Source organism: Aquarana catesbeiana, linkage group LG03 (assembly GCF_042186555.1).
Source record: "Aquarana catesbeiana isolate 2022-GZ linkage group LG03, ASM4218655v1, whole genome shotgun sequence".
NCBI lineage: Eukaryota > Metazoa > Chordata > Amphibia > Anura > Ranidae > Aquarana > Aquarana catesbeiana.
This window is the reverse complement of record NC_133326.1, coordinates 34,758,989-34,783,960: the sequence shown is the minus strand read 5'-3', so window position 1 is coordinate 34,783,960 and position 24,972 is coordinate 34,758,989. Positions and strand designations below refer to the sequence as shown.

Below are 24,972 nucleotides of genomic sequence, written 5' to 3'. Positions count from 1 at the left end.
ATGTTTCCTCCACAATGATTGGTGGCAAGCATCTGCCTGTCCTCAAATGACTTGCATGATGCCAGGATGTGCCACCATCATTTTTTTTTCCGATTTGGTTAATGGATGAACGTGGCTCACACAGTGTAACACTGTATTCCTTTTTTCCAGTACAGAACAATCCACTGTTATTTGCAAAGAGATTTTCCAGCATGTCGGATAATGTAATGACAATTGCTTCCAATGATCAAAGTATTCACTATAAGGGCAGTTCATTACCAAACTGTTCAGACCGGACTCTGGGACACCCAATTTTGCTTTAACCCCTTCATGCCTAAGCATTTTTCCGACACTTGTTGCTTACAAGCAGGAACCCGAGCGAATAAAATGGCGTTCGTTGCAATATTTTATGTCACACTGTATTTGCGTGGCGGTCTTTCAAATGCAATTTTTTTTAAGGAATTAATACACTTTCATGGATTAAAAAAAAAAAAAACAAAAAAAAAAAAAACACAAAAACAGTAAACTTAAACCCTTTTTTTGTATAATGTGAAAGATGTTAGGCCGAGTAAATAGATACCCAACATGTCATTTCAAACTGCGTGCACTTGTGGAATGGCGACAAATTATGGTACTTAAAAATCTCCATAGGCAGTACTTTAAACATTTCTACAGGTTACCAGTTTAGGAGGTCTAGTGCTTTAATTATTGCTCTCACTCTAACGATCACGGTGATACCTCACATGTGTGGTTTGAACACTGTTTACATTTGCGGGCTTGACTTCGCTTCTGCGTGTGAGCATGGAGGGATGGGGAGGCTTTAAAAAAAAACTTCTTTCTTTTTTTTTTAACACTGTCCATTTAATTTAATTTTTTCTGATCACTTTTATTGCGATCACAAGGAATGTAAACATCCCTTGCGACAGTAATAGGCAAGGACAGGTATTCTTTATGGAGATATATTATATATATACATACATATACATACACACAGTGGGGACGGAATGTATTCAGACCCCCTTAAATTTTTCACTCTTTGTTATATTGCAGCCATTTGCTAAAATCATTTAAGTTCATTTTTTTCCTCATTAATGTACACACAGCACCCCATATTGACATAAAAACACAGAATTGTTGACATTTTGCAGATTTATTAAAAAAGAAAAACTGAAATATCACATGGTCCTAAGTATTCAGACCCTTTGCTGTGACACTCATATTTAACTCAGGTGCTGTCCATTTCTTCTGATCATCCTCGAGATGGTTCTACACCTTCATTTGAGTCCAGCTGTATTTGATTATACTGATTGGACTTGATTAAGAAAGCCACACACCTGTCTATATAAGACCTTACAGCTCACAGTGCATGTCAGAGCAAATGAGAATCATGAGGTCAAAGGAACTGCCTGAAGAGCTGCATGCATCACCCCGGTACAACCCCTTCAAGCCGAAGCCCGCATAATTGCATTACTTCGGCGAGATGAGATTAAAGTAGAGCTAAAAGGCAGAACTTTTTTTTCCCCCCATTTTGGATAGAGTGAGGGAGGGTTACGACCCCTGTCAGGTTTTTTTTTGCCATCTGTGTCCCATTAGGAAGATTTCCCTTCACTTCCTAAACCTGCCAGCCTATAACCCAAGGACTATGAATAGTGTCCTGCAATGTAAGATTAAGATAACCTGACAGTTTTGGGTTTTTTTTATCCTGCTCCACTCTATCCAGTATATTTTAACTTAGCCATGTAAGGCCAAATACATAAAATCTAAAAGTAAGACCAAATCGAGGCTGTTTAAAGCAAGCAGTCTGGCAAATTCAAGTATAAGTTGACACTACTGGGCTGTAGAGTTACAATAAAAATCACTCAAGAGTTAAAACCAATAACTATATCATGCTGGAAAAATCTTTGGCTGTCTTTTCTCTATGGAGAAAGAAAGTAATGCTTTACTATAGATTTGCTGTAGCATGATGCCATCTGAGTTGGAGAACATCACTATGCAGATCTCAGCTGGTATGAGCAAATTTCTCTCTGTTGGTCCAATTCACAAAAGAGAGACAAAGCTCTGTGCTAACGTGTCCCCGTCCTACATTCTAAACGAGAAGAGCAGCAAAGGACTTTTGTAAGGACACAATGACCTCCAATGATTTGATTTAGTAAGGAATTATCAAGACCTGAAAAATAGTTTTAGGGCATCCTCCGGGGTAAAAAAAAAAAAAAAAAGAAAAAAAAAGCGAATTTGATCTAAACTAGGTAGTGCAAGGGTCTACCTGTGTTGAATGGTTTATATCGGACCTGATACTACATAGTTGTTGGTAAACATAAAAGAGACACTACAGTACAAGTAGAATCATTGTAACAGGTGTGGTCAGGACAGTCAAATGATAGATGCTGGGTATTATTTATTGGCTACCTTGTCTTAATATGCCTTTTGGTGTTTATAATGTGACTTTGTCGCCTTTTAAAGAACAGAACTATGCTACCTTCAAAAGAAAGCGGTTTACACCTACCCGTCCCACTGCCTGTTCATTGAAATCTTCATCACTTGCAGAGCAAAGCCACGGACAGAAGCTTCACATTCAGCACACATCGGGGTGTATCAGGTGCCCACGTTCCCTGCCCCATTCTTGTGGTTCCATCCACCAGTTCCTATGTCATTATAGAACAAAGTAATGGAATCACAGCACACAGTGGGGGATAAAAGGATCCAACACAAAAGTACGTCAGATGTAAAGATTCCAGGCTCAGTTACACTTGTGGCATACTGAAACTGCCCAAAACAGCGCAGGGTTTTTTATTATTATTGAAACGTCACAATGTATCACATCATGTATTTCTGTGCACAGAATATTGAACTGTACGGACTAAGACTGGCATGCCATTAAAGTTCATGTGTGTGTAAAAGCAGGTGTCCCAATACTTTGGACAATATAGTGTACATATATATTTTATTATCTAGGGTTTAACTATACAGAATTCATCCACAAATTCTCCTGATGAAGATATGTTATCATTCAAAAGCGTCAAGCTGTATTGTGGCATATATTCTGCGTCAATGCAAATTATCCTGTGAACCCATTTGTCACATGACATGGTATCTATGTGTGTTTTAAACTTTTGTACAATAAAACTTTTACATTTTATATGGATCTCATGGGTTGTTGTTGCCATGCTATATACAGTATCTCACAAGAGTGAGTACACCCCTCACATTTTTCTAAATATTTTATTATATCTTTTCATGTGACAACACTGAAGAAATGACACTTTGCTACAATGTAAAGTAGTGAGTGTACAGCTTGTATAACAGTGTAAGTTTAAACTGTCCCCTCAAAATAACGCAACACACAGCCATTAATGTCTAAACTGCTGGCAACAAAAAAGTGAGTACACCCCTAAGTGAAAACGTCCAAATTGGGCCCAATTAGCCATTTTCATGTGTCATGTGACTCGTTAGTGTTACAAGGTCTCAGGTGTGAATAGGGAGCAGGTGTGTTAAATTTGGTGTTATCGCTCTCACTCTCTCATACTGGTTACTGGAAGTTCAACATGGCAGCTCATGGCAAAAAACTCTCTGAGGATTTGAAGAAAAAAGAATTGTTGCTCTACATAAAGATGGCCTAGGCTATAAGAAGATTGCCAAGACCCTGAAACTGAGCTGCAGCACAGTGGCCAAGACCATACAGCAGTTTAACAGGACAGGTTCCACTCAGAACAGGCCTCTCCATGGTCGACCAAAGAAGTTGAGTGCACATGCTCAAAATCATATCCAGAGGTTGTCTTTGGGAAATAGACATATGAGTGCTGCCAGCATTGCTGCAGAGGTTGGGGAGGTGGGGGGGTCAGCCTGTCAGTGCTCAGACCATACACCGCACACTGCATCAAATTGGTCTGCATGGCTGTCATCCCAGAAGGAAGCCTCTTCTAAAGATGATGCACAAGAAAGCCTGCAAACAGTTTGCTGAAGACAAGCAGACTAAGGACATGGATTACTGGAACCATGTCCTGTGGTCTGATGAGACCAAGATAAACTTATTTGATTCAGATGGTGACAAGCGTGTGTGGCGGCAACCAGGTGAGGAGTACAAAGACAAATGTGTCTTGCCTACAGTCAAGCATGGTGGTGGGAGTGTCATGGTCTGGGGCTGCCGGCACTGAGGAGTTACAGTTCATTGAGGGAACCACGAAAGCCAACATAATGATAAAGCTTTTCCTCATCTAGCCAACTAAATTGCCTATGCGTCCCATCCCGGCATATATTAAAGAACAAGATTCCTCAAGGTTTGGGACTTTAAATGGACGCAAGGCAGTGGTAATATAAAAATACAAAATTTATTTGACAAACAATGAATCAGTCAGTAGTATGACAAAAATATAAATATAAATAACGGCTGATGATAAAAAACATCTATATAGAGGGAAACCAGCTTAAAGAGAGGAGGGAGCTCACAAAGGAATGTCCAACATGTACTGTGACATACTATAGAAGAGCATGATCCCCTCCCTTTGAAGACTGGGCCGCAGGATAGTATTCCAACACAATAACGACCCCAAACACACCTCCAAGATGACCACTGCCTTGCTAAAGAAGCTGAGGGTAAAGGTGATGGACTGGCCAAGCATGTCTCCAGACCTAAACTCTATTGAGCATCTGTGGGGTATGCCCAAAAGGAAGGTGGAGGAGTGCAAGGTCTCTAACATCCACCAGCTCTGTGATGTCATCATGGAGGAGTGGAAGAGGACTTCAGTGGCAACCTGTGAAGCTCTGGTGAACTCCATGCCCAAGAGGGTTAAGGCAGTGCTGGAAAAAAATGGGGAACTCAAAAAATAATGTGTAGTGAACAGTGGATTTGCCTTTAGTAAATAACCCCCAATATCTGGTCTCCCACAGTACACAGAACATGGAAATGCAATTATGTTAGTAAATATAAACTGCTAAATACCTTTTCTCATCAGCAGTATATAGCAGTCTTATGACTTCTATCAGTGTCTTTTTAAAGCTTGTAGGAGGAATTTTCTTTCTCCCCTGACTGTCCTATGAGACTGCATGACTCACAACCCTCTGTCCAGACAGTGCTGATTGGAGGTTGCATGTGATCAGCACAGAGCCAAAGAAAAAAGAAAAAAAAACTCTAGCAATACACACCAAACTGAGCATGTGCAGCCCGACAGCAAGGCTCTGTACTATCAGGGGATGGATTGGGGACTGTGGAAGAAGGGGAGGATCAGAGAAGACAGAATCAAACAGCCTTTTTACACAATGCAGAGGATTAACCCCTTAGGTTCCACAGTAAGTATAACAAGCATGCTTTACTGTATATACAGACTGATTTTATCATTGTGGGTTTAGCAACACTAAGTATTCCCTGTATCCATTGGATAGATTTGCTCATTTGTTATCACGGTTTATTTACAATTCTTACAGTCGCCTATGGAAAGTGAACAGACACTGCATTCAGCTGTGTTGGCAGTTTTCACAATGCAGCCCTTCCCACTAGGCACAATAAATACCAAAAGTGCATCAGGTAAAGTATTTGTAAATAGATAAATATATACAAAAACAATTCAGGTTATAAAACCTATGAATGGCAGTCATATCATCTACGTACTCCCTATTTCTAGTGTGTGCAGCAGGAACACAGAAGTGATTCGTTACACAAGCATTACTGGCAATCAACGCACAATTTGTTTTTCTTTCCTTTCAAACACATTTCAGTAGGAGAAGAACAGAAGCACAAAACACAACAGGGTCACGAGTTGTGAACTATGCAGAAATGGACCACTAAGCAAGCTTGTGTTTTAGCAACAGTGGCCTGTTTATATCACATGCTGGAGAGCAGCAGATGTCTACAAATCCACATGTAAATCATAGGTGTGAAATATGCACAGTCCGTGACATTCTAGACAAGGACTGACCAAGGGGTCCAAGCCTTATAAGTGCACAGTGCCGTCCTAAATCCCGGATAACCACAGTGGTGACATCAACCGCACAAAGCTGGCATATTCAGGCACCACAAACCTGAAAAGACCCAAGCAACACAGATCATTTAGTAAGCTGACCTATTATTCCATGGGTATCCAATATGTGATCATGGATAAAAAGAATGTGCAAATAACATGGCTAGGGATATAGATGCCTAAAACAACATTACATTCAGTAAAAGCTGCAGGCAATATGCAGATAAATACCCAGTCATTAAGAAACATTAAGTGCCCACTTGGATTTTTCACTTTTTTTTAATTGATGCTGGCTAGCTGAAAAATTATTGGCTTTTATATCTTTACCAGTCTACAGTTGAACAAAATCCCCACCAAAATCCCCAGCTCTGCTCAGCTATATATTGCATTTATAGCCACTTAAAAGTGAGGTATGTTTTTGTTAGTTTTTTTGCAGAATCGTACTTACCTAGATGGATGCTGCATCTGTCCCCTGCCGGCTCTAACAACTGATAACCGAGCGATCAAACATCGCTGATCACTCGGTTCTCACAGCTCCCAGAGCAGAGAGCTGGTGACTGTCAAGTCACCAGCTCTCTGCTCTGCCCCCCTCCCCCCCACGCTCACTGGAGCGCTAAGCTGTGGAGGGGGTTGGAGCGGCCGGCTCGGGCTCCCAGCAGCTCTCAGCATACTCGCTCCCGAGCCGCGCTCCTGTGAATACACATTGTCCATTCACACACACAACACTGCTCAGCCCCCCCCCCCCACTCTCTCCTCATTGGCTCACTGGCTGTGATTGACAATAGCTCCTGCTGCTATGTGAATCAATGAGAAGAGACACGGGAAAGCCGCTGCTCCCATGCACATCGATGGATCAAGATGGGAACTTGCATAAGTATAAGGGAAGGCTGGGAGCTGAAGCCTTCTGCCTTTAAAACCACTTTAATAAATGAGATCACCTTGTGGGTTTCTTTACTGTCCTGCCATTCTTAACCACTTGACAACTGGGCACTTAAACCCCCCTCGTGACCAGATCAATTTTCAGCTTTCAGCGCTCTCACACTTTGAATGACAATTACTCAGTCATGTAATACTGTACCCAAATGAATTTTTTGTCCTTTTTTTCATACAAATAGAGCTTTATTTTGGTGGTATTTGATCACCTCTGGGTTTTTTATTTTTTGCGCTATAAATGAAAAAAGACCGAAAATTTTGAAAAAAAACGCATTTTTCTTTGTTTCTGTGATAAAATTTTGCAAATTAGTAATTTTTCTTCATAAATTTTGGCCACAATTTATACTGCTACATATCTTTGGTAAAAATAACCCAAATTAGTGGATATTATTTGGTCTTTGTGAAAGTTAGAGAGTCTACAAGTTATGGTGCAAATCATAAAAAATTGATCACATCTGAAGTACTGGTACTCATTTCTTGCCACCCGAACAAGTCAGGAAAGTACAAATACCCCCCAAATGACCCCTTTTTTGAAAGTAGACAATCCAAGGTATTTAGTAAGATACATGGTGAGGTTTTTGATGTTGTCATTTTTTCCCACAATTCTTTGCAAAATGAAGATTTTTTTTTTTTTTTCCCCACAAAATTGTCATTGTAATGACACCCCAAAATACATTCTGCTCCTCCTCCTGAGTATTACGATACCACATGTGTGAGACTTTTTCACAGCCTGGCCACATAGAGAGTCCCAACATGCAGGGAGCGCCATCACGTGTTCTAGGAGCATAAATGACACATCTGACTTGTTGACTACCTATTACACTTCTGAAGGCCCTGGAGAACCAGGACAATGACATGTGACACTGACGTGGCACTGATGACAAATGGCACTGATACGTGGCACTGATGACAGATGGCACTGATACGTGGCACTGACACTGATGTGGCACTGATGACAGATGGCACTAATACATGGCACTGATGACAGATGGCACTAATACGTGACACTGATGACAGATGGCACTAATACGTGGCACTGACAGATGGCACTAATACGTGGCACTGACAGATGGCACTAATACGTGGCACTGATGACAGATGGCACTAATATGTGGCACTGATGACATGTGGCGCTGATGACAAATGGCACTGATGACAGATGGCACTAATATGTGCCACTGATGACACGTGGTACTAATCAAAGATGGCACTAATACGTGGCACTGATGACAGATGGCACTAATACGTGGCACAGATGGCACTGATACGTGGCACTGATGACAGATGGCACTGATACGTGGCACTGATGACACGTGACACTGATGACAGATGGCACGTGACACTGACAGGTAGCACTGATGACAAATGGCACTATGTGGCACTGATGACAGATGGCATTTATACATGGCACTGGGGACAGATGGCACTGGGGACAGATGGCAGGGTCAGATGGCAGGACAGATGGCAGGACAGATGGCAGGGGCAGATGGCAGGACAGATGGCAGGGGCAGATGGCAGGGGCAGATGGCAGGGGCAGATGGCAGGACAGTTGGCAGGGGCAGATGACAGGACAGATAACAGTGGGGACACTTTTCTTTTTCTTTTTTTTTTTTTTTTTTTTTTTTTACACTTACCGCAGCAGCGGTTCGCTCTCCCTCCTCACACGCTGTCTCTGTGTGAGGAGGGAGAGCCGGCGATGAGAGATGATCTCACATGTTTATATATGAGATCCTCTCTCATTGGTAGAGCGATCGCACTGTAAACGGCCGCTGTCATTGGCCGTTTACGGCGATCTGTGACTGGCCGTGTCCGAGGGACACGGCCAGCACAAAACTTCCGCGATGCGCGCCCGCGGGAGCGCGCAATGCGGAAGTAAACAGGAGGACGTCCAGGGACGCCCTCCCGGCAATTGGAGTCCGCGCTGTAGCCGTCTTTCGGCTATAGCGCGGGCGCCTAGTGGTTAAATACTGTGTTTTGTTTTTTTTGTTTTGTTTTTTTTTTAACAGAAAAAGTAACGCTTTTTCCAAATGTGTTGTTCTTTTTTTTTCTTAATGTAAAAAAAAAAAAAAAAAATGAAAAGAAAAAGCCAAAACGGTTTTGAAAAATGATATAAAATATATTTGGGTACTGTGTAGCAGTGGTCATCATCCCTGTCCTCAGGGCCTACTAACAGGCCAGGTTTGCAAGATAACTGAAATATATCACAGGTGATATAATTTGCTGCTCATTGATTGCAGTATTCTAGTCTGCATCTCCCCCAAGGTAATACATAAAACCTGGTCTGTTAGGCTCGGTTCACACTGGGACGACTTGGGATCCGACTTGTCGCCCCTCAAGTCGCCCCAAGTCGCCCCAGAAAGATATTCACATGACAGTGAATGGGAGCGTCTTAATAGACACTACTGAAGTCGCTCCGACTTCAGAGCGTACTCCCTGTACTACTTGGATCCGACTTGGTAGGCGACCTGTACCATAGAAATCAATGGAAGTCGCCTCCAAGTCGGATCTCTCTCTAAAGTCAAGCGACTTTGCAGGGAAAAAATTTAGTTTGCCCAGGCAAACCCCTCCCTCCCAGAGAGCTGTGATTGGCCACAGCCAAAGTCGCCTGTCCTGGAGGCGACTTGAAGTCGCGTTGTACTTTGCTAAAGTCGCGCTGAAGTCGTGCTGAGGTCGCGTTGAAGCCGCGTTGAAGTCGCCGTACAAAGTCGCGCTGAAATCGTGTTGCCCCTGTGTGAACCGAGCCTTAGTGGGCCCTGAGGACAGGAGTTGATGACCACTGCTGTGTAGCATTACCAAGTAACTGTCAGCCAAACTATCAGAGCATTAAAAACTGAAAAGCAGCCTGGTAATGATGGGGGGATATGACAAGTTAATACTGAAATGATTAGATAGGTTTAATTTAAATGTCAATATTTTAATACCTACGGTTTTAACACGTTGCTACAACAGAATTATTATAGGCTCAAAGATTCCCACAGATAATCTGGTTATAAACCCAAACAACAAAGAAAAAAAACTTTTGTCTGATAGTCCATTATTCTCAGCCAGTCCACAGATTAGACACGCACAATGATAGCTTGCCTTCTCCAGAACAAGCATTAGGGGGTGTCCCAGATGCAATGTGTAGGAACCGCACCTCCTTCCCCCCATAATAAAAGCAATCGGAAAATAGCTGGAAGGTGTTTCACCAGACCAACATTTAGACCAAGAATTAACAAGTAATCCAAAACTTGCCTAGGATGGTGTTACCTTTTGTAGCATATAGAGCAGGGTTTCTCAACCAGGGTTACTCCAGGAGGTATTGAACTAGAGTTTTAATTAGACCAGGGTTTCTCAACCAAGGTTCCATGGAGCCCCAGAGTTCCTTCAGAGGTTGCTAGGGGTTCCTTGAGCAATGAGCAATGTTCTGCCTCTCAGATAAGTTCCCACTGACCCCATTGATCTTTTTAGCTATCTGTAAGAGGGTCATTCTTCCCAATGACCATCACACTAATGTATCATGAGTTTTATATACAGTCATTTTTAGCAGAGGGTTCCCCAAGACCGAGAAGGTTTTTCAAGGGTTCCTTTGTGTTATAAAGGTTGAGAAAGGCTGATAGAGACTGTAATCCCAAATATGCCTACAAAGGTATAAACATTACAGGGGTGTGTAATCAGTTTTTCTACTAAGAATGTAAATTGGTACAAGAATTAACCACTCCAGGACTGCCCACCAAAGTAATTTTTGTGTTCCTGGGTAGGGGGCATAGCGTGCACCTCTCCATCCCAGCTGTGCTGCCATTAGCTACAGCACAAGCCAATCAGTAGTTCCCAGCCAATGATTTATGGCCGTAACCTGCCGATCGGCTGAACGAATGACAGAAGAGAGCCCCGAGTAGGTAAACACCACAGGGCTCTCTACTGATATCAGCAATATGGCATTTTTTTCTGCCTGCAAAGTAAACACAGGCACATTGGTTAGTAAAAACAGCACACAGTAAACAGTTAAGAATATATTTAACCCCTTGATTGCCCCTACATGTTCCCAGCCAGTGGCATTAGTACAGTGACAGTGCATATTATTTGCGCTGAACACTGTATTACTGTCACTGGTGATGTCAGTTGGTCAGTCCCCCCCCCCCCCCCCCCCCCAGCCTCAGTTTGTGTCAGATTATCCGCCACACTATCGCAGTCCAATTATTGGTCACCGATCGCCGCCATTAGTATAAAAAAAAAAATCCAGTATCCATACCATAGTTTGTAGATGCTATAACTCTCGCGCAAACCAATCAATATACACTTATTGGGATTTTTTTTTAACCTAAAACATGTAGCGGAATTTGTCCAAAATGTATAAAGACATTTGATTTTTTTTTTTTGTATTGTTTGATTGGAAAGGTTTTATAGCAGAAATTAAAAAAGACATATATATTTTTTTCTAATTTTTTGGTATTTTTTTAGTGTCCAGAAAACAGAGCTGCGCTTATGCAATGCAAAACACCGTGAAATACATTTCAGTGATACAGATTTATATACGTAAAATAAAGTCCACGTGAATAAGTATTTTAGATTGTAAGCTCTAATGAGCAGGGCCCTCTGATTCCTCTTGTACCAAATTGTAATGTAACTGTAATGTCTGCCCTCATGTTGTAAAGCGCTGCGCAAACTGTTGGCGCTATATAAATCCTGTATAATAATAATAATAATAATAATAATAGATAGAGGCTCTTTTAAAGTTCATTGATAGAAATCCAACACCAACAGCAACGTAACAGCAACCTCCTTGTGTAAAACCACCACCTCTAATAATGAGAGTGCTTACCAGATATTGTGGACCCTCTATCTCTAGAGAGGTCAGTTAGGCAATGATCAAAACCATCAGCGAAATGATTCCGATGTTGGTAGGGATACACTCCTACAGATTATAAAACCACTGGGTTTCCTCCAGACCAGCCTCCCAAAATGTCAGACAGGAAGAGGGCTGAAACAACTAATGGACATAATTGATTATTGACCACTATTTTCATAATCAATTAGTTGGCCTGCATAAAGAAGGCATTAATATTTTTTACATATCTTAAAATACAGTGCAACACATATACGGCTCAGTAATGTGGAGCAATGCCTCATGGGAAATGTACTCCTGGGCTGGGGCTGTTACGGGGGGGGGTTTAAAGCAAATCGGGACGCAGCGCAGCCACCTAAATGCTTCCATCTGACGGGCAGGAGTCTGATTGTCAGATTTACACACAATTTTTGATGGCTGTGTAACTTGGTTAACCCCTAAGCCCTGGTTCACATTGCAGCGATTTTGGCATGAGATTTGACATGGCAAGTCGCATGCCAAAATTGGCGGCTATTGCCGGCGATGGCACTGTACTACTTTTGGCGACTTCGGGGTGCGATTTCTGGAAGAGAATATTCGCAAAAATATTCATACGTTACTTCTTTGTAGATTCGGTGAATGAACGAATGTCGTTTGAAAATATCTCTTGCTTTTAAGATTCAATTTTAAAATTAATGTTGTAATTTCTGAATGAAAACCACATACTGTCCAAAAAAATTACCGTAGTTTGAGTGAGAAAGGTTTTCTATTCTGCTCCTTTGAATTTTCGTGTCACCGTGGTGGAAAATGAACGTCGACTTGTTCCCACTTACAATTAGAAAATTGACTGAACGTTCTTAAAATAAAAATTTTCGAAAGGAAACATTTTTTGTGTACGGCCAGCATAAGTGACAGCAGGCGAAGGGAGCGTGCATCAAGATACCTGCCTATGACAAGGGAGTCCATTATGCATAATATTATATAACATTCCTGTCTGAAAATCTGCAAAACAGTGTTTTAGGTCTTTTTTACAATTTTTTTTCTTTAAATAAAAATGTGACCGATGATCTGTAACAGATTCAACCTCTAGTATATACTGTCTGGTAGTCTCAACGTGGATTAGATACTTTGTTACTTAACCATATAGTTATTTACAATATCTCACAAAAAATTAATACACCCCTCACATTTTTGTAAATATTTTATTATATCTTTTCATGTGACAACACTAAGAGCCCATTCACACAGGGACGACTTGTCAGGCGACCTAGTCGCCTGACAAGTCACCTCCTGTTCTGTACAATGGAACCATTCTAATCGGAGCGACGCAAGTCGCTCCGACTTAGAAAAAGGTTCCTGTACGACTTTGGGGGCGACTTGGGGCGACTTGCATAGACTTCTATACAGAAGTCGTTTTGCAAGTCGCCGCGGAAGTCGTTTGCAGGTCGCCTCGCTGAGGCGACCTGCAAGTCGTGTTGCCCCTGTGTGAATGGGCTCTGAAGAAATGACACTTTGCTACAATGTAAAGTAGTGAGTGTACAGCTTGTATAACAGTGTAAATTTGCTGTCCCCTTAAAATAACTCAACACACAGCCATTAATGTCTAAACCACCGGCAACAAAAGTGAGTACACCTGTAAGTGAAAATGTCCAAATTGGGCCCAATTAGCCATTTTCCCTCCCCGGTGTCATGCGACTCAGTGTTACAAGGTCTCAGGTGTAAATGGGGAGCAGGTGTGTTAAAATTTGGTGTTATCGCTCTCACTCTCTCATACTGGTCACTGGAAATTCAACATGGCACCTCATGGCAAACAACTCTCTGAGGATCTGAAAGAGAGAATTGTTGCTCTACATAAAGATGGCCTAGGCTATAAGAAGATTGCCAAGTCCCTGAAACTGAGCTGCAGCACGGTGGTCAAGACCATACAGCAGTTTAACAGGACAGGTTCCACTCAGAACAGGCCTCGCCATGGTCAACCAAAGAAGTTGAGTGCACGTGCTCAGCGTCATATCCAGAGGTTGTCTTTGGGAAATAGACATATGAGTGCTGTCAGCATTGCTGCAGAGGTTGAAGGGGTCAAGCATGGATGTTATGAGTGTCATGGCCTGGGGCTGCATGAGTGCTACGGTACCAGCACTGGGGAGCTACAATTCATTGAGGGAACCATGAATGCCAACATGTACTGTGACATACTGAAGCAGAGCATGATCTCCTCCCTTCGGAGACTGGGCTCACAGGCCAGTATTCCAACATAACGACCCCAAACACACCTCCAAGAGGACCACTGCCTTGCTAAAGGAGCTGAGGGTAAAGGTGATGGACTGGCAAAGCATATCTTCAGACCTAAACTCTAGTGAGCATCTGTGGGGCATCCTCGAATGGAAGGTGGAGCAGCGCAAGGTCTCTAACATCCACCAGCTCTGTGATGTCAGAATGGAAGGGGCCTCCAGTGGCAACCTGTGAAGCTCTGGTGAACTCCATGCCCAAGAGGGTTAAGCCAGTGCTGGAAAATAATGGTGGCCACACAAAATATTGACACTTTAGGCCCAATTTGGACATTTTCAGTTAGGGGTGTACTCACTTTTGTTGCCAGCGGTTTAGACATTAATGACTGTGTGTTGCGTTATTTTGAGGGGACAGCAAATTTACACTGTTATACAAGCTGTACACTCACTACTTTACATTGTAGCAAAGTGTCATTTCTTCAGTGTTGTCACATGAAAAGATATAATAAAATATTTCCAAAAATGTGAGGGGTGTACTCACTTTTGTGACATACTGTATATTTATCATTGCACATGGATATTCAAGGATAAATTGCCTTTTATTTAAACTTTACATATTAACTAAATTAAATTTTACACCACACTTTTGAGGTTTTTATCAGATTAATCAATTCATCGAAACAATAAAATCGGCCAACTAATCGATTATGAAAACAATCGCTAGTTGCAGCCCTTGAAAGGAAAAAAAGTTTCAATAGTGTAGAATCTTCCAGATATTTTATTAAACAATTTAAATTGCACTTACACAACTAGGTAGATAAATTGGCAAACTGTACAGTATAAAAGTTGGCAACCAATTCAAACCCGCATTTCCAGGATCGATAGGGACGCGATGATGTCAGCACACAGCACTGCCCTCTGCGAGTATTTTTTTAGTGTATATCGCAAAAAAAAAAAAAAAAAAAAACAACAGTGGTGATCAAATACCACCAAAAGAAAGCTCTATTTGTGTAAAAAAAAAAAATTATATAATTTTCGTTTGGGCACAGCACTGCATGACCTCGCAACTACCAGTTAAAATAGCACAGTTTTAAATAGCAAAAAATGGCCTGGTCATGAAGGGGTTAAAATCTTCCGTAGCTGAAGCTGATTAAACAAATTTCCAGCTAACTTAAATACATCTAATGATATAAAGGTCAGCCACTTATGAGTTTTAATAAACGTGAAGAGAAGACAAGAGAAGACAAGTCCTCACCTCTCATTTTCTTTGTCTTCAAATTTAAGGTTTAATGTACACGGGATGTTTTAAAACCTCGCCTGAACGATTTAACCTGACAGATCGCAACCGACGTTCAAAAATGTCAGTTTTACAGCGTTTACATGCCGTGTTTACGTTTAGAAGCGTTTTTTTCCTCAAAAGTCAAAAACGTATCTCCATTCAAAACGCCTGTAAACAAAACGCAGCTAAATGCGAGTTACCGCGTTTACACGCGGTTACAGGCGTTTGACGTTTCAAATGCCTCTGAACATCCGTCCTGAATGCATTTTTTTTGCTTTCCAAAAAATGCTTCTAAACTCAACTGCCTAGAAATGACTATAAAAGACCCTGTGTACATGTACTGATAAGATAACATAGAGGAGAGTTCCGTTTACCAGCAGCAGTGTGCATGAAGCCTAACGATTTATTACAAAAGCAAAAACAATTGCTATAAATCAAAGAGGCAATTAAGAATTATTTCACAGCTTGGCAGCAAAAGAAATAAAATATAAGCACCAAGTTCAGTTCCCTGCTGGGTCACATATATTCTTTATCACAAGCACAATCTGGTGAACATCTGTCAGAGTAGAGGGACTTGTGGCTTTACAATGTGTGCTGCATTCAGATAACCAAAAGGCTCAAAGAGGAAAACACCTGTAACAAATTATTCGCCTGAAAAGGGATGTCCATTTCTTTAATACAAACATCCCCTACCTGTTTATTACAGTATTTCAAGGTCCAGGTGCATATCCTTGCCAGGAAATGTTTTATCTTTGCCTGCTCAAGGGAAAACATTCATTCCTTCATTCTAAAATGAGTTCTAGACATAATCTACTTTATACATTTGACTATTCTACATTGGATTTAGAATTGTGTTTTGGTCAAATATGAACGTGTAGTAAAACTCCTGATAGGCATATACGATGTAGGGAGTTGTAGCATGACTTGTATGTGCAAGGAATTGTGTTTATTATAAAAGGATGAGGTTAATAAGACGTAGAAATGGGCACCACTGTTAAAAGTGGTTGTAAACCTCAGGAAATATGAACAAAGCATATCCCTCTATAGTGTTTACTTGTCTCAATCCAGAGCACCAATTGTCATTTCTGTCTGCTGCTTCATTCCCCTGCTATCAGCATGAATCACTTCTGACATGTTTTCCTGACACCAAGAGGAAAAAGGTGACAAGGGAGGGATCTCCAGCCCATGCACATGACAGCCTTAGCTCTGTTTCAGTGTGCTGTGTGTGTGGGGGGGTGTCTTCCCTCCAATCAGCTCTCAGAACTCTCCTCACTGACGTAACTTCAGCTCTCCGCCCCCTGCTTTTCAGAGCGGAGAGATCCTGTGTAAATTCGGGGCTTTGAATGGATGTAGGGAAAAGATGGCAGCAGATAAACAGGACTTGTTTCATCTCTTGTTTCATCTCTGTGTATTACCTGAGACCAGTCAATTCACTGGGTATATGGAAGGGTTTACAACCACTTTAACACAATTGCTTGCAATTTCAACAATCTGCTTCCGCTTTATATAAAGAAAACAGAAAGTTGAAGACTAGTAGCTATGCGCAGCCTATTGCATTAGGGTGTGCACCACAAATCTCAACCATGTATGTATACGATGTCATTCGGGCAGAGGGCGGTGTCAGCCAGCCGGGCAGAGGGCGGTGTCAGCCAGCCGGGCAGAGGGCGGTGTCAGCCAGCCGGGCAGAGGGCGGTGTCAGCCAGCCGGGCAGAGGGCGGTGTCAGCCAGCCGGGCAGAGGGCGGTGTCAGCCAGCCGGGCAGAGGGCGGTGTCAGCCAGCCGGGCAGAGGGCGGTGTCAGCCAGCCGGGCAGAGGGCGGTGTCAGCCAGCCGGGCAGAGGGCGGTGTCAGCCAGCCGGGCAGAGGGCGGTGTCAGCCAGCCGGGCAGAGGGCGGTGTCAGCCAGCCGGGCAGAGGGCAGTGTCAGCCAGCCGGGCAGAGGGCAGTGTCAGCCAGCCGGGCAGAGGGCAGTGTCAGCCAGCCGGGCAGAGGGCAGTGTCAGCCAGCCGGGCAGAGGGCAGTGTCAGCCAGCCGGGCAGAGGGCAGTGTCAGCCAGCCGGGCAGAGGGCGGTGTCAGCCAGCCGGGCAGAGGGCGGTGTCAGTAGGGCAGTGAATGTCAGTTTTTTTATTTTTATTATTGTATTTTTATATTTTTTACAATTTTTTTTTTTTTTTTATTATTATTTTTACAATTTTTTAGGACTGATTTCTCACTTTTGAAGCAGAGAAAGGGACTGAGGACAGAGATTGCCCAGTCCTGTTCTCTGCAGCCTCAGCTGCACTGGACAGTGAATGAATGGGAAGTGCTGAGTGGCTTCCTGTTCATTCACAAACTGAAGCAAAACAAACACAGTGTACTATGCTTCAGCTATAAATGAATATAGTGAGTGATCGGTACCATGATTGTTGGGTTGCTAATCTCTGGATTAGGGTGTGCCCAGGCACACTCAGCACACTCCGTGCACATGCCTATGCTATTGACATGTGCAGCCCATCCTAGCTATTTACAATATCTTATAATACTATATAATAAAAATTTGGCAGTAATTTAATGATGGGTGCCATCATTAATGTATCTAGTGTACACTGATCACCTTTTTGAGCTCATAATGCATTCTACTACAATTTCACCAATTTATACCTCCCAACTTTCTGAGATGAACAAGAGGGAAAGGTGGACACAATGCAGAACAAAGAATGTAGGCAAAGGCCACACCCCTAATTATGTGAGCCATGAAAAATTGTAATGCTAAAAATAGTCGATTGAACAGATTCCACCCCTACTTTTCTTACCCAGCTTTTCATAACAAATGCAATCATTTAGTTAGTTGGGTGAAAATTATATTTACTTTTGATCAAAAGTACATTTTAAAGTGTTAATTCACCTTTACCAAAAAAATATAAAAAAGGTAAACTAACACCGAACACCTCCTCCCGGATCCTCGTACTTACCTCTGGCGATCCTGAGATCTCTGCTCTTCTCGGTGTAGCACTTCCAGGATGAACCAGATCAAATCTGATTGGTCAGCACAATCACAATGAATCAATCTGGTCCATCCTGTAAGCACTGTAAAGAGAAGAGGAGAAGAGCAGGGATTTTGAATCCCAAACTTCTGGACCAACTGTGGGAGCCCTGACTGTTGCATTTTTTCTGCAAAGGTGAACCAAACCTTTGGTCTATATAAAAAGTCTATATTTGGCCAAAAAAAGAAGAGGAACAACTGCGGAGGAAAGAGGGACAGAGGAACTTGGTCCCAAAAGAAGGACAGGTCCTCCAAATGAGGGACAGTTGGGAGCTATGCCAATTTCTTTTGAATAGGCCACCTTCCTACAGCTATCCTTTAATTAACCACATTCCTTCCATCAGCATCCCTCCCCCCAGTGTCTTATACTCACCTGTCAAACTCCCGACAGATCCATCCAGTTTTGCTCAAGTGTTTTGCCCGCTGTCTGCTGATGTCACAGAGCCGGTCCAGGCTCGGGCAAGATCGCAACAATGAAGTCAGGATCCGCCCACATGCCTGGACCGTCACCCAGCTCATTCTCTCAGCGAGCCGCTGAGGGCCTGAGCCAGCCGCTACCACCCAGCGCTCCAGTGAGTGCTGGGGGAGCAGATCAGAGAGCCTGTGACTGACAGTCACCAGCTCTCCACTCAGGGAGCTGTGAGAGCCAAGCAATCGGCGGCGTTTGATTGCTCGGTTCTCAGTGTTAGAGCCAGTGGGGAACCGATGCTGCATCCACCTAGGCAGGTATAATTGTGGGGGGGGGGGGGCATACTTCTCTTTTAAATTGTGTTTTCGGGTTGTGGTGCTCAGATGCAGTTAGGATCTGCTTTCAGGACTCATAGATGTACTGTACACCTTGCTATTCACTGCCTACTTTATGTTCTTTTTGGTCTGATTCAACATGGAACATTCTTTCCAATTTGACACCTGAACTAGGCATCAAGAGGGGTCAAATATAGATAAAGAAGCTTTCATGCTTTTAGAAAGGGATTATCAACTTTCATTCCTGTGCATTCATCTGGTATACAAAGAGTCATTCTATGACACGAAGAGATTCATGACATTGTAAGTCATGCCTGTACATAGGAAGTACTTTCAAATTTCCCAGCTAGCTGAAGTAGATTAGCAAAGACATCTTACTGGTTACAAAAATCAACAGCCCAGGGTATAACCACTACAGTACATCTATAAGTTATATAACCGAGACACATATACACATTTGTGCAAATGATCTTGTAAACAGACATCTCAAATAAGTAACTTGTAATGGTTTTACAGAACCGATGGTCATGTTGGGTTCACACGTGTCGTATGGTAAGATGCATTATGTCATGTTAACATGTACTGTGCTAAGAACTAAAAAGGTGCATGTACTATTTTGTCTAACAGTGCACTACAACAGTGATGGATTATCGTGTTCTACAACATACGCATGTAGTCATAGTATCTTGGGATGCCATTAGGAATGAACAATGCATTACTGCAGTGCAACAGCATGGGCCCAGCCCAATTAAAGCGGTAGTAAAGCCCGCTTGGTCATTTTTACCTACAGATAAGCCTATAATAAGACTTACCTGTAGGGAAAATGAATATCTCCTAGATGTCCACTCTGCACTCTGAAGGTTGGGCATACCTTGTCGTACCTTCAGAGCTTCGTGCCGGAAACCAAGGGCTTCCACGTGCAGGAGTGACATCATCACGGCTCCGGCCAATCACAGACGGAGCGTACAAACCCTGAAGAAAGGCCAGGGGAAGATGTCAGCCCTCTCAGCAGTGACAGGACAGCACTGGAGGGCTTCGTTCCAAGGTGAGTATTTCATATTGTGATAGTATGTGACCATTGCCTTACAGGTGCTTCCCCCCCCCCCCTTCTACAACTGCTTTAAAGCGAATCTTCATCCAAAAAAAGAAAGCTCTGCTTTTCCTTCTCCTCCCCCTCCTCCCTACCTCTCCCATATTTGGAATGTCTTTATTTTTGGAGGGGGAGAGCAGGTACCAGATTTTGACCAGCTCCCACTTCCGTTCGTATGGCCACAGTGGTCCGAGCAGCAGTTCACCCCCCCCCCCCCCCATCTCCCCACAGCTTCTTGGGACACGTCACAGGTCCCAGGAGACAGCGGGATCAGTCAAAGGGCACAGCGGGCAGCCTGTAAAGTCGCAAGGCGTCGGTGTCGGCTCCCCACAGTTAAAGTGATTGTAAATGATCACCTTGCAATACAATCCATTCAGTGTAAAATAGAAATGAAAGGCAAAACTATTTTGTATAGATATAACAAAACATTTAAAAATTACCTTTTTTCCTTTATAAGTGATCACATTCCCTCTGTTCTCAACTGCATAAAAGCTGGGGGAGGAGAAGCAGCAGCACACTGAGTTTCCCAGTGAATGGCTGTGCAGCAAGGGGACATGTCAGGACAAGTCTGATCATTGGAGAGCATACCAAGTTCCCAGCATAGCTAGAGAACTGACCATGGTGTGCTTTCCTTAGGATGGTCAGCTTTCAATAGGATGAACTATTGGGGTAACAAACGCTTTAAAGCGGTAGCAAGCTCCACTTTTGTACCTTAAATAAGGCTTACCTGTAGCTACAGTGACTATCTCCTAAACGAGCGGTGTTTAGGAGATATTCACATTGGATGCAGCCGGAAATGTCACCGGCGCATGCGCTCTGAAGGGACGGCACACCTGAGAGGTCATCACGGCTCAGACATTTAAAGGACTGTAGCCAGCAAACTCAGAGGACCTGGGGAAGATGTAAGCCCTGTCTGTGGTGACAGCGCACTGCTGGAGGGCTTCATTCTAAGGTAAGTATTTCATAAAGTGCTCTGCAAAAAACTTTGGTCAATTCACCAAATATTTGTTACTTGAGTAAAAAAAACATAAAATCCTAGTAAATATCTAACACATGACAAAAGGACTCCCAGAGCACTATGGGTTAAAGAGTACACAAGTACTTTTCTGTCACACTGACAGAGCCAAAAGACAAGGTATGCAGCACTGCTCAGACTCCTTCACTGTGTAAATTTAATCTTCAGCTATTGAGCTCTGTAAAGAATAGGTAGTTTGAAATGAACAAGACGAGAAATAAAAAGAAGCTGAGAGTTTCGCCTCCTGCCTGCCAAGATAAAAAATATTCATATGCAATATTTCTTACCTGACAATAAATATTTTAAAAATGTTGTTAGATATTTCTGACCCCATTAAAGAAAGAATATTTGTGCAAAACCTTCATTTTCCCTTTATATGCAACCATTTTCAGCTAGACCTAAAATAGAAGTGCATTATTTATTCAGTAAACATGTTATAAAAAAAAAGGAAAGCCGTACATATTTCCTTTAAGTGCAACCATTTTCAACTAGACCTAAAATAGAAGTGCATTTTGTATTCAGTAAACATGGTATAAAAAAAAGGAAAGCCGTAAAAGACAGGATACAGGTATAAATACACAATCTACAGGGATTTCATACATTGACATAACTTTTTCCAGCAATACGAGAAAGAACAATGCCTTTCCACTGAAACTGCCTTCTATTATCTTCTTGCTTAGGCACAAAAAACAGCTAATTAATAATGGACAGAGTTGGATAAGAATATGCTGAGCTGATTAAAAATGAATAGATATCCTTTGATGTCTTTATAATTGCCAAAAATTATCCACATAGACAAAAATATTAACATTGTTCTAAAGTCCCAACTTTGGCCCTTCAAATGTTAAAAGAATTACAACTCCCAAAGTCCTTGCCATCTGCAGGGCTGGATGGTTCCCTTAACTACTCAACTTCTGAAGGACCTCCCATGTCCAATAGATAGAATAAATCACCAATGTAAATAGCTCACCTGGTGCAACGGTTTGTAGTGTTGCCGAGTTGACTCTCCGAGTGCTTGCTACATGTCTCCGTTTGGAACCAGTAAAGAGCAGATAAAATACATCAGCTCGTTTCTTACTCCGTTTATTAAGATGTACGGTAAGGACACATTCACCCTGAAAGGAAACACAATAGCCCAGTTAGAAGTTCCTTCCTTAGACTGGTATTTATTTGCTTCCATAATGGCATGTGAATTCTAATGCTATATCCACATAATGAAAGAAAATCTGTTGTATTACACCACATGTTTCAAACACAAGGCCCATAGACCAAATCCGGCCCACCAGGCCATTTAATTTAGCCCTTGCTTCTTCTCCTGCAGCACCCCGCCAGTCTCTGTCCCCACGTTGTCTCAGCAGTTAGCAGCTGAGGAAGACTGAAACTCCTCCACCAGATCCTGGGCCTTTCTGTGCAGCCTCAGCATCCCCTCATCTCAGGCCCCCCCCCCCCCCGGTCTTAGAAATTCAGCAGACTCCAGCCCTCCCCTGGTCCTCTTCTAGACCCTGCAGCACTAGGTAAGGGGGATGCAATAAGATGTAAGGGATGGTGGGTGACTCTTGACTACTGATGGTGGAGGGGCTCTTGACATCTGATTTAAGGGGGAGAGGGGTACTTAGAACATCTAGTCTTAGAGATACAATTGGCCCTTTGAGGGCAACCATAAATGCTGATGCGGCCCGTGATTAAACTGAGTTTGACACCCTACATTACACCATTTCACCACTGAAAATTGTGAAATGATTATAACAGAAACCAGTGGACACCTGACTTTTATCTCCCGAATGAGCTGGTGTCCCCACTGCAAATGATTGTTACACAACAGGAAATATCCATAACACAAACACATCATGTGGTTCTTCTCAGTGAACAGTTTACCACGAAGGCCAAGAATGAGTGTACATCTTAACGTAGCCCTACTCGAGACAAAAATATGCAGAATCAAATTACCTTCCTACATGTCTTTGGATGGGAACATCATTCTTGCTGCAGTTGAACACCAAAGACTGCAATGGCACAGAGCAATGTGGATTGTGATTTTTTTCTCTTTGTCTTCCCCATCAAAATATTCTTCTTGGAATCCATTAAGGAACACAGAACGTCTAACTTTCAGGTTATGCTGCTGCCTAAAGAAGGGATCGGCACTGCCAAAAAAAAAATGCAGGCCGGCCTAGGACAACCTCTCTTACTACCAGAATGCCTTGGTTCGGAGCAAAGCACACCAAGATCATGATCATAAACACAGAGGGGTGACATCTGTGTTCCTCAATAATTTCCCCAAAAAAAGATTTTACGGTGAGCACAAAAAAAAAAAAAAAAAAAAAAAAAAAAAAAAAAACACCTCTTTTCTGACTTGTCCATTGAGGGACACAGGAAGTATTTAACCTTTGGGACATCCAAAAAACAGCCTAATTGAGGGGGTGGGCAACACAGCAATCGCAAACAGGCTCAAGAAAAAAAAAAATGATTCTGGACAGCGGTTTCCCGATGTATTTGCACAGTCACCACAATTGCAATACCACTATCAATTGATGTTTGCATTTTAGTCTCGTTCACCTACTAGCTACCTCTAGATCTATAAGAACTTTGATAGGCCTCTTATTGTTTTACGCACATAAGCCTATACTCCTTTAATGGAAATCCACCCAGCCCCCCACCTTAGATTATTGGAAGAATATAGTCAATAAAGCGGTCCCATTGCATAAATTTACATATGAATCTAGGGGATTTTCCAAAAAATCCTCCAAAGTATGGGCTATTTGGACCGAGTCCAGAGATACTGTCGGATCCTCAGCAACCCCTTCATAGGAAAAAAGAAAAACTGAGGACTGCCTGAAGGATTTTTGTGGAATGGGTGATGTCAGCCCTTTCCAGCTTTCCTTTACTATACCCTGACCTACTCTTTTTCACAACGTAAGGCTCTATTCACACTAATGCGTTGGGAATTTTTTAACATGGGTTCCTATGGAACATGTTCACATCAATGCATTTTTGTGACTCTGCGTTTTTGGAAAGGGTGGGGGATTTTTTTCATGCAAAATGCAGCGTTTTGCATGTAATAGAATTCAATAGACCCGCATCCAAAAACGCAAGTACCGCGTTTTTACCGCATTTTGCAATTTTTTTTTCTCTCTTTTTTTAACACTGTATACAGTATAAAAAAATACTGAAAAAAAAAAAAAAAAAACACAAACCGTGGTAAAAACGCATGTTCAAAAATGCAGCAAGCACCGCAAAAAGCACTGCAGAAATGCTCAAAAGCAACATGCATAGATGTGAATCGAGCCTTAGGGCTAATCATTCTGTAGTCACAAGAAAAAACGCTAGGACGGTCAATTATTTATTTTAAGCAATTGTGCACAGGACAGGTCTGAATGATTTACAGGTATTTTTAGCATGTATTGGACAGATCTATAGAACCCTTTCAATTGAATATTTGCAGAACAAAAAGGGAGCCAATAAGAACATTTCATTGTTAGGGTTTAGATACATTTTAATTACATAAAGTAAAACTCCAATTTTCTTTCCAACTACAATCGTTCTTTTAGCTGATGTTACTGCAATTCATAAAAACTTCTACTCCTAAAGTCACATGGTCATTTCCACTAAAACTGCACGTTCGGTCATTTCTTCAGATATGTAGAACCATTTGCATATATTCCTCCAGGAAAAAAAAAATAATCCAGTGCATTAGAGGGCATTGCCAGGAATGCCAACTTTTCTACAACAGGATTCTGGAAATTTTCACAGCAAACTGTACACTGCTGCCATGTCTCAAATAAATGGGGGTGGAAAATCATGAGAGGTTGCTGAATGAAATTAAAGGATAAAGCTGTACTGTCCCCTCACACCCAACGTCCCTTGAATAAAGAAAATAAAAAAAAATAAAAAGATGGCCAAAAATTTGATGCAGCCGCTGTTCTGGCATATTGACA

General features: G+C 42.2%; 1 protein-coding gene across 5 annotated transcripts in view; it reads right to left on the bottom strand.

Moving 5' to 3' along the window:
- AKAP13 (A-kinase anchoring protein 13) overlaps nucleotides 1-24,972 on the bottom strand; it is a 446,306-nt gene that overhangs the window by 277,378 nt on the left and 143,956 nt on the right. For all 5 annotated transcript variants that reach the window (XM_073618416.1, XM_073618419.1, XM_073618420.1 and 2 more), the window contains exon 3: nucleotides 22,011-22,155. In XM_073618416.1, the coding sequence (XP_073474517.1) occupies nucleotides 22,011-22,155 (145 nt within the window). The remainder of the gene's footprint in view (nucleotides 1-22,010; nucleotides 22,156-24,972) is intronic.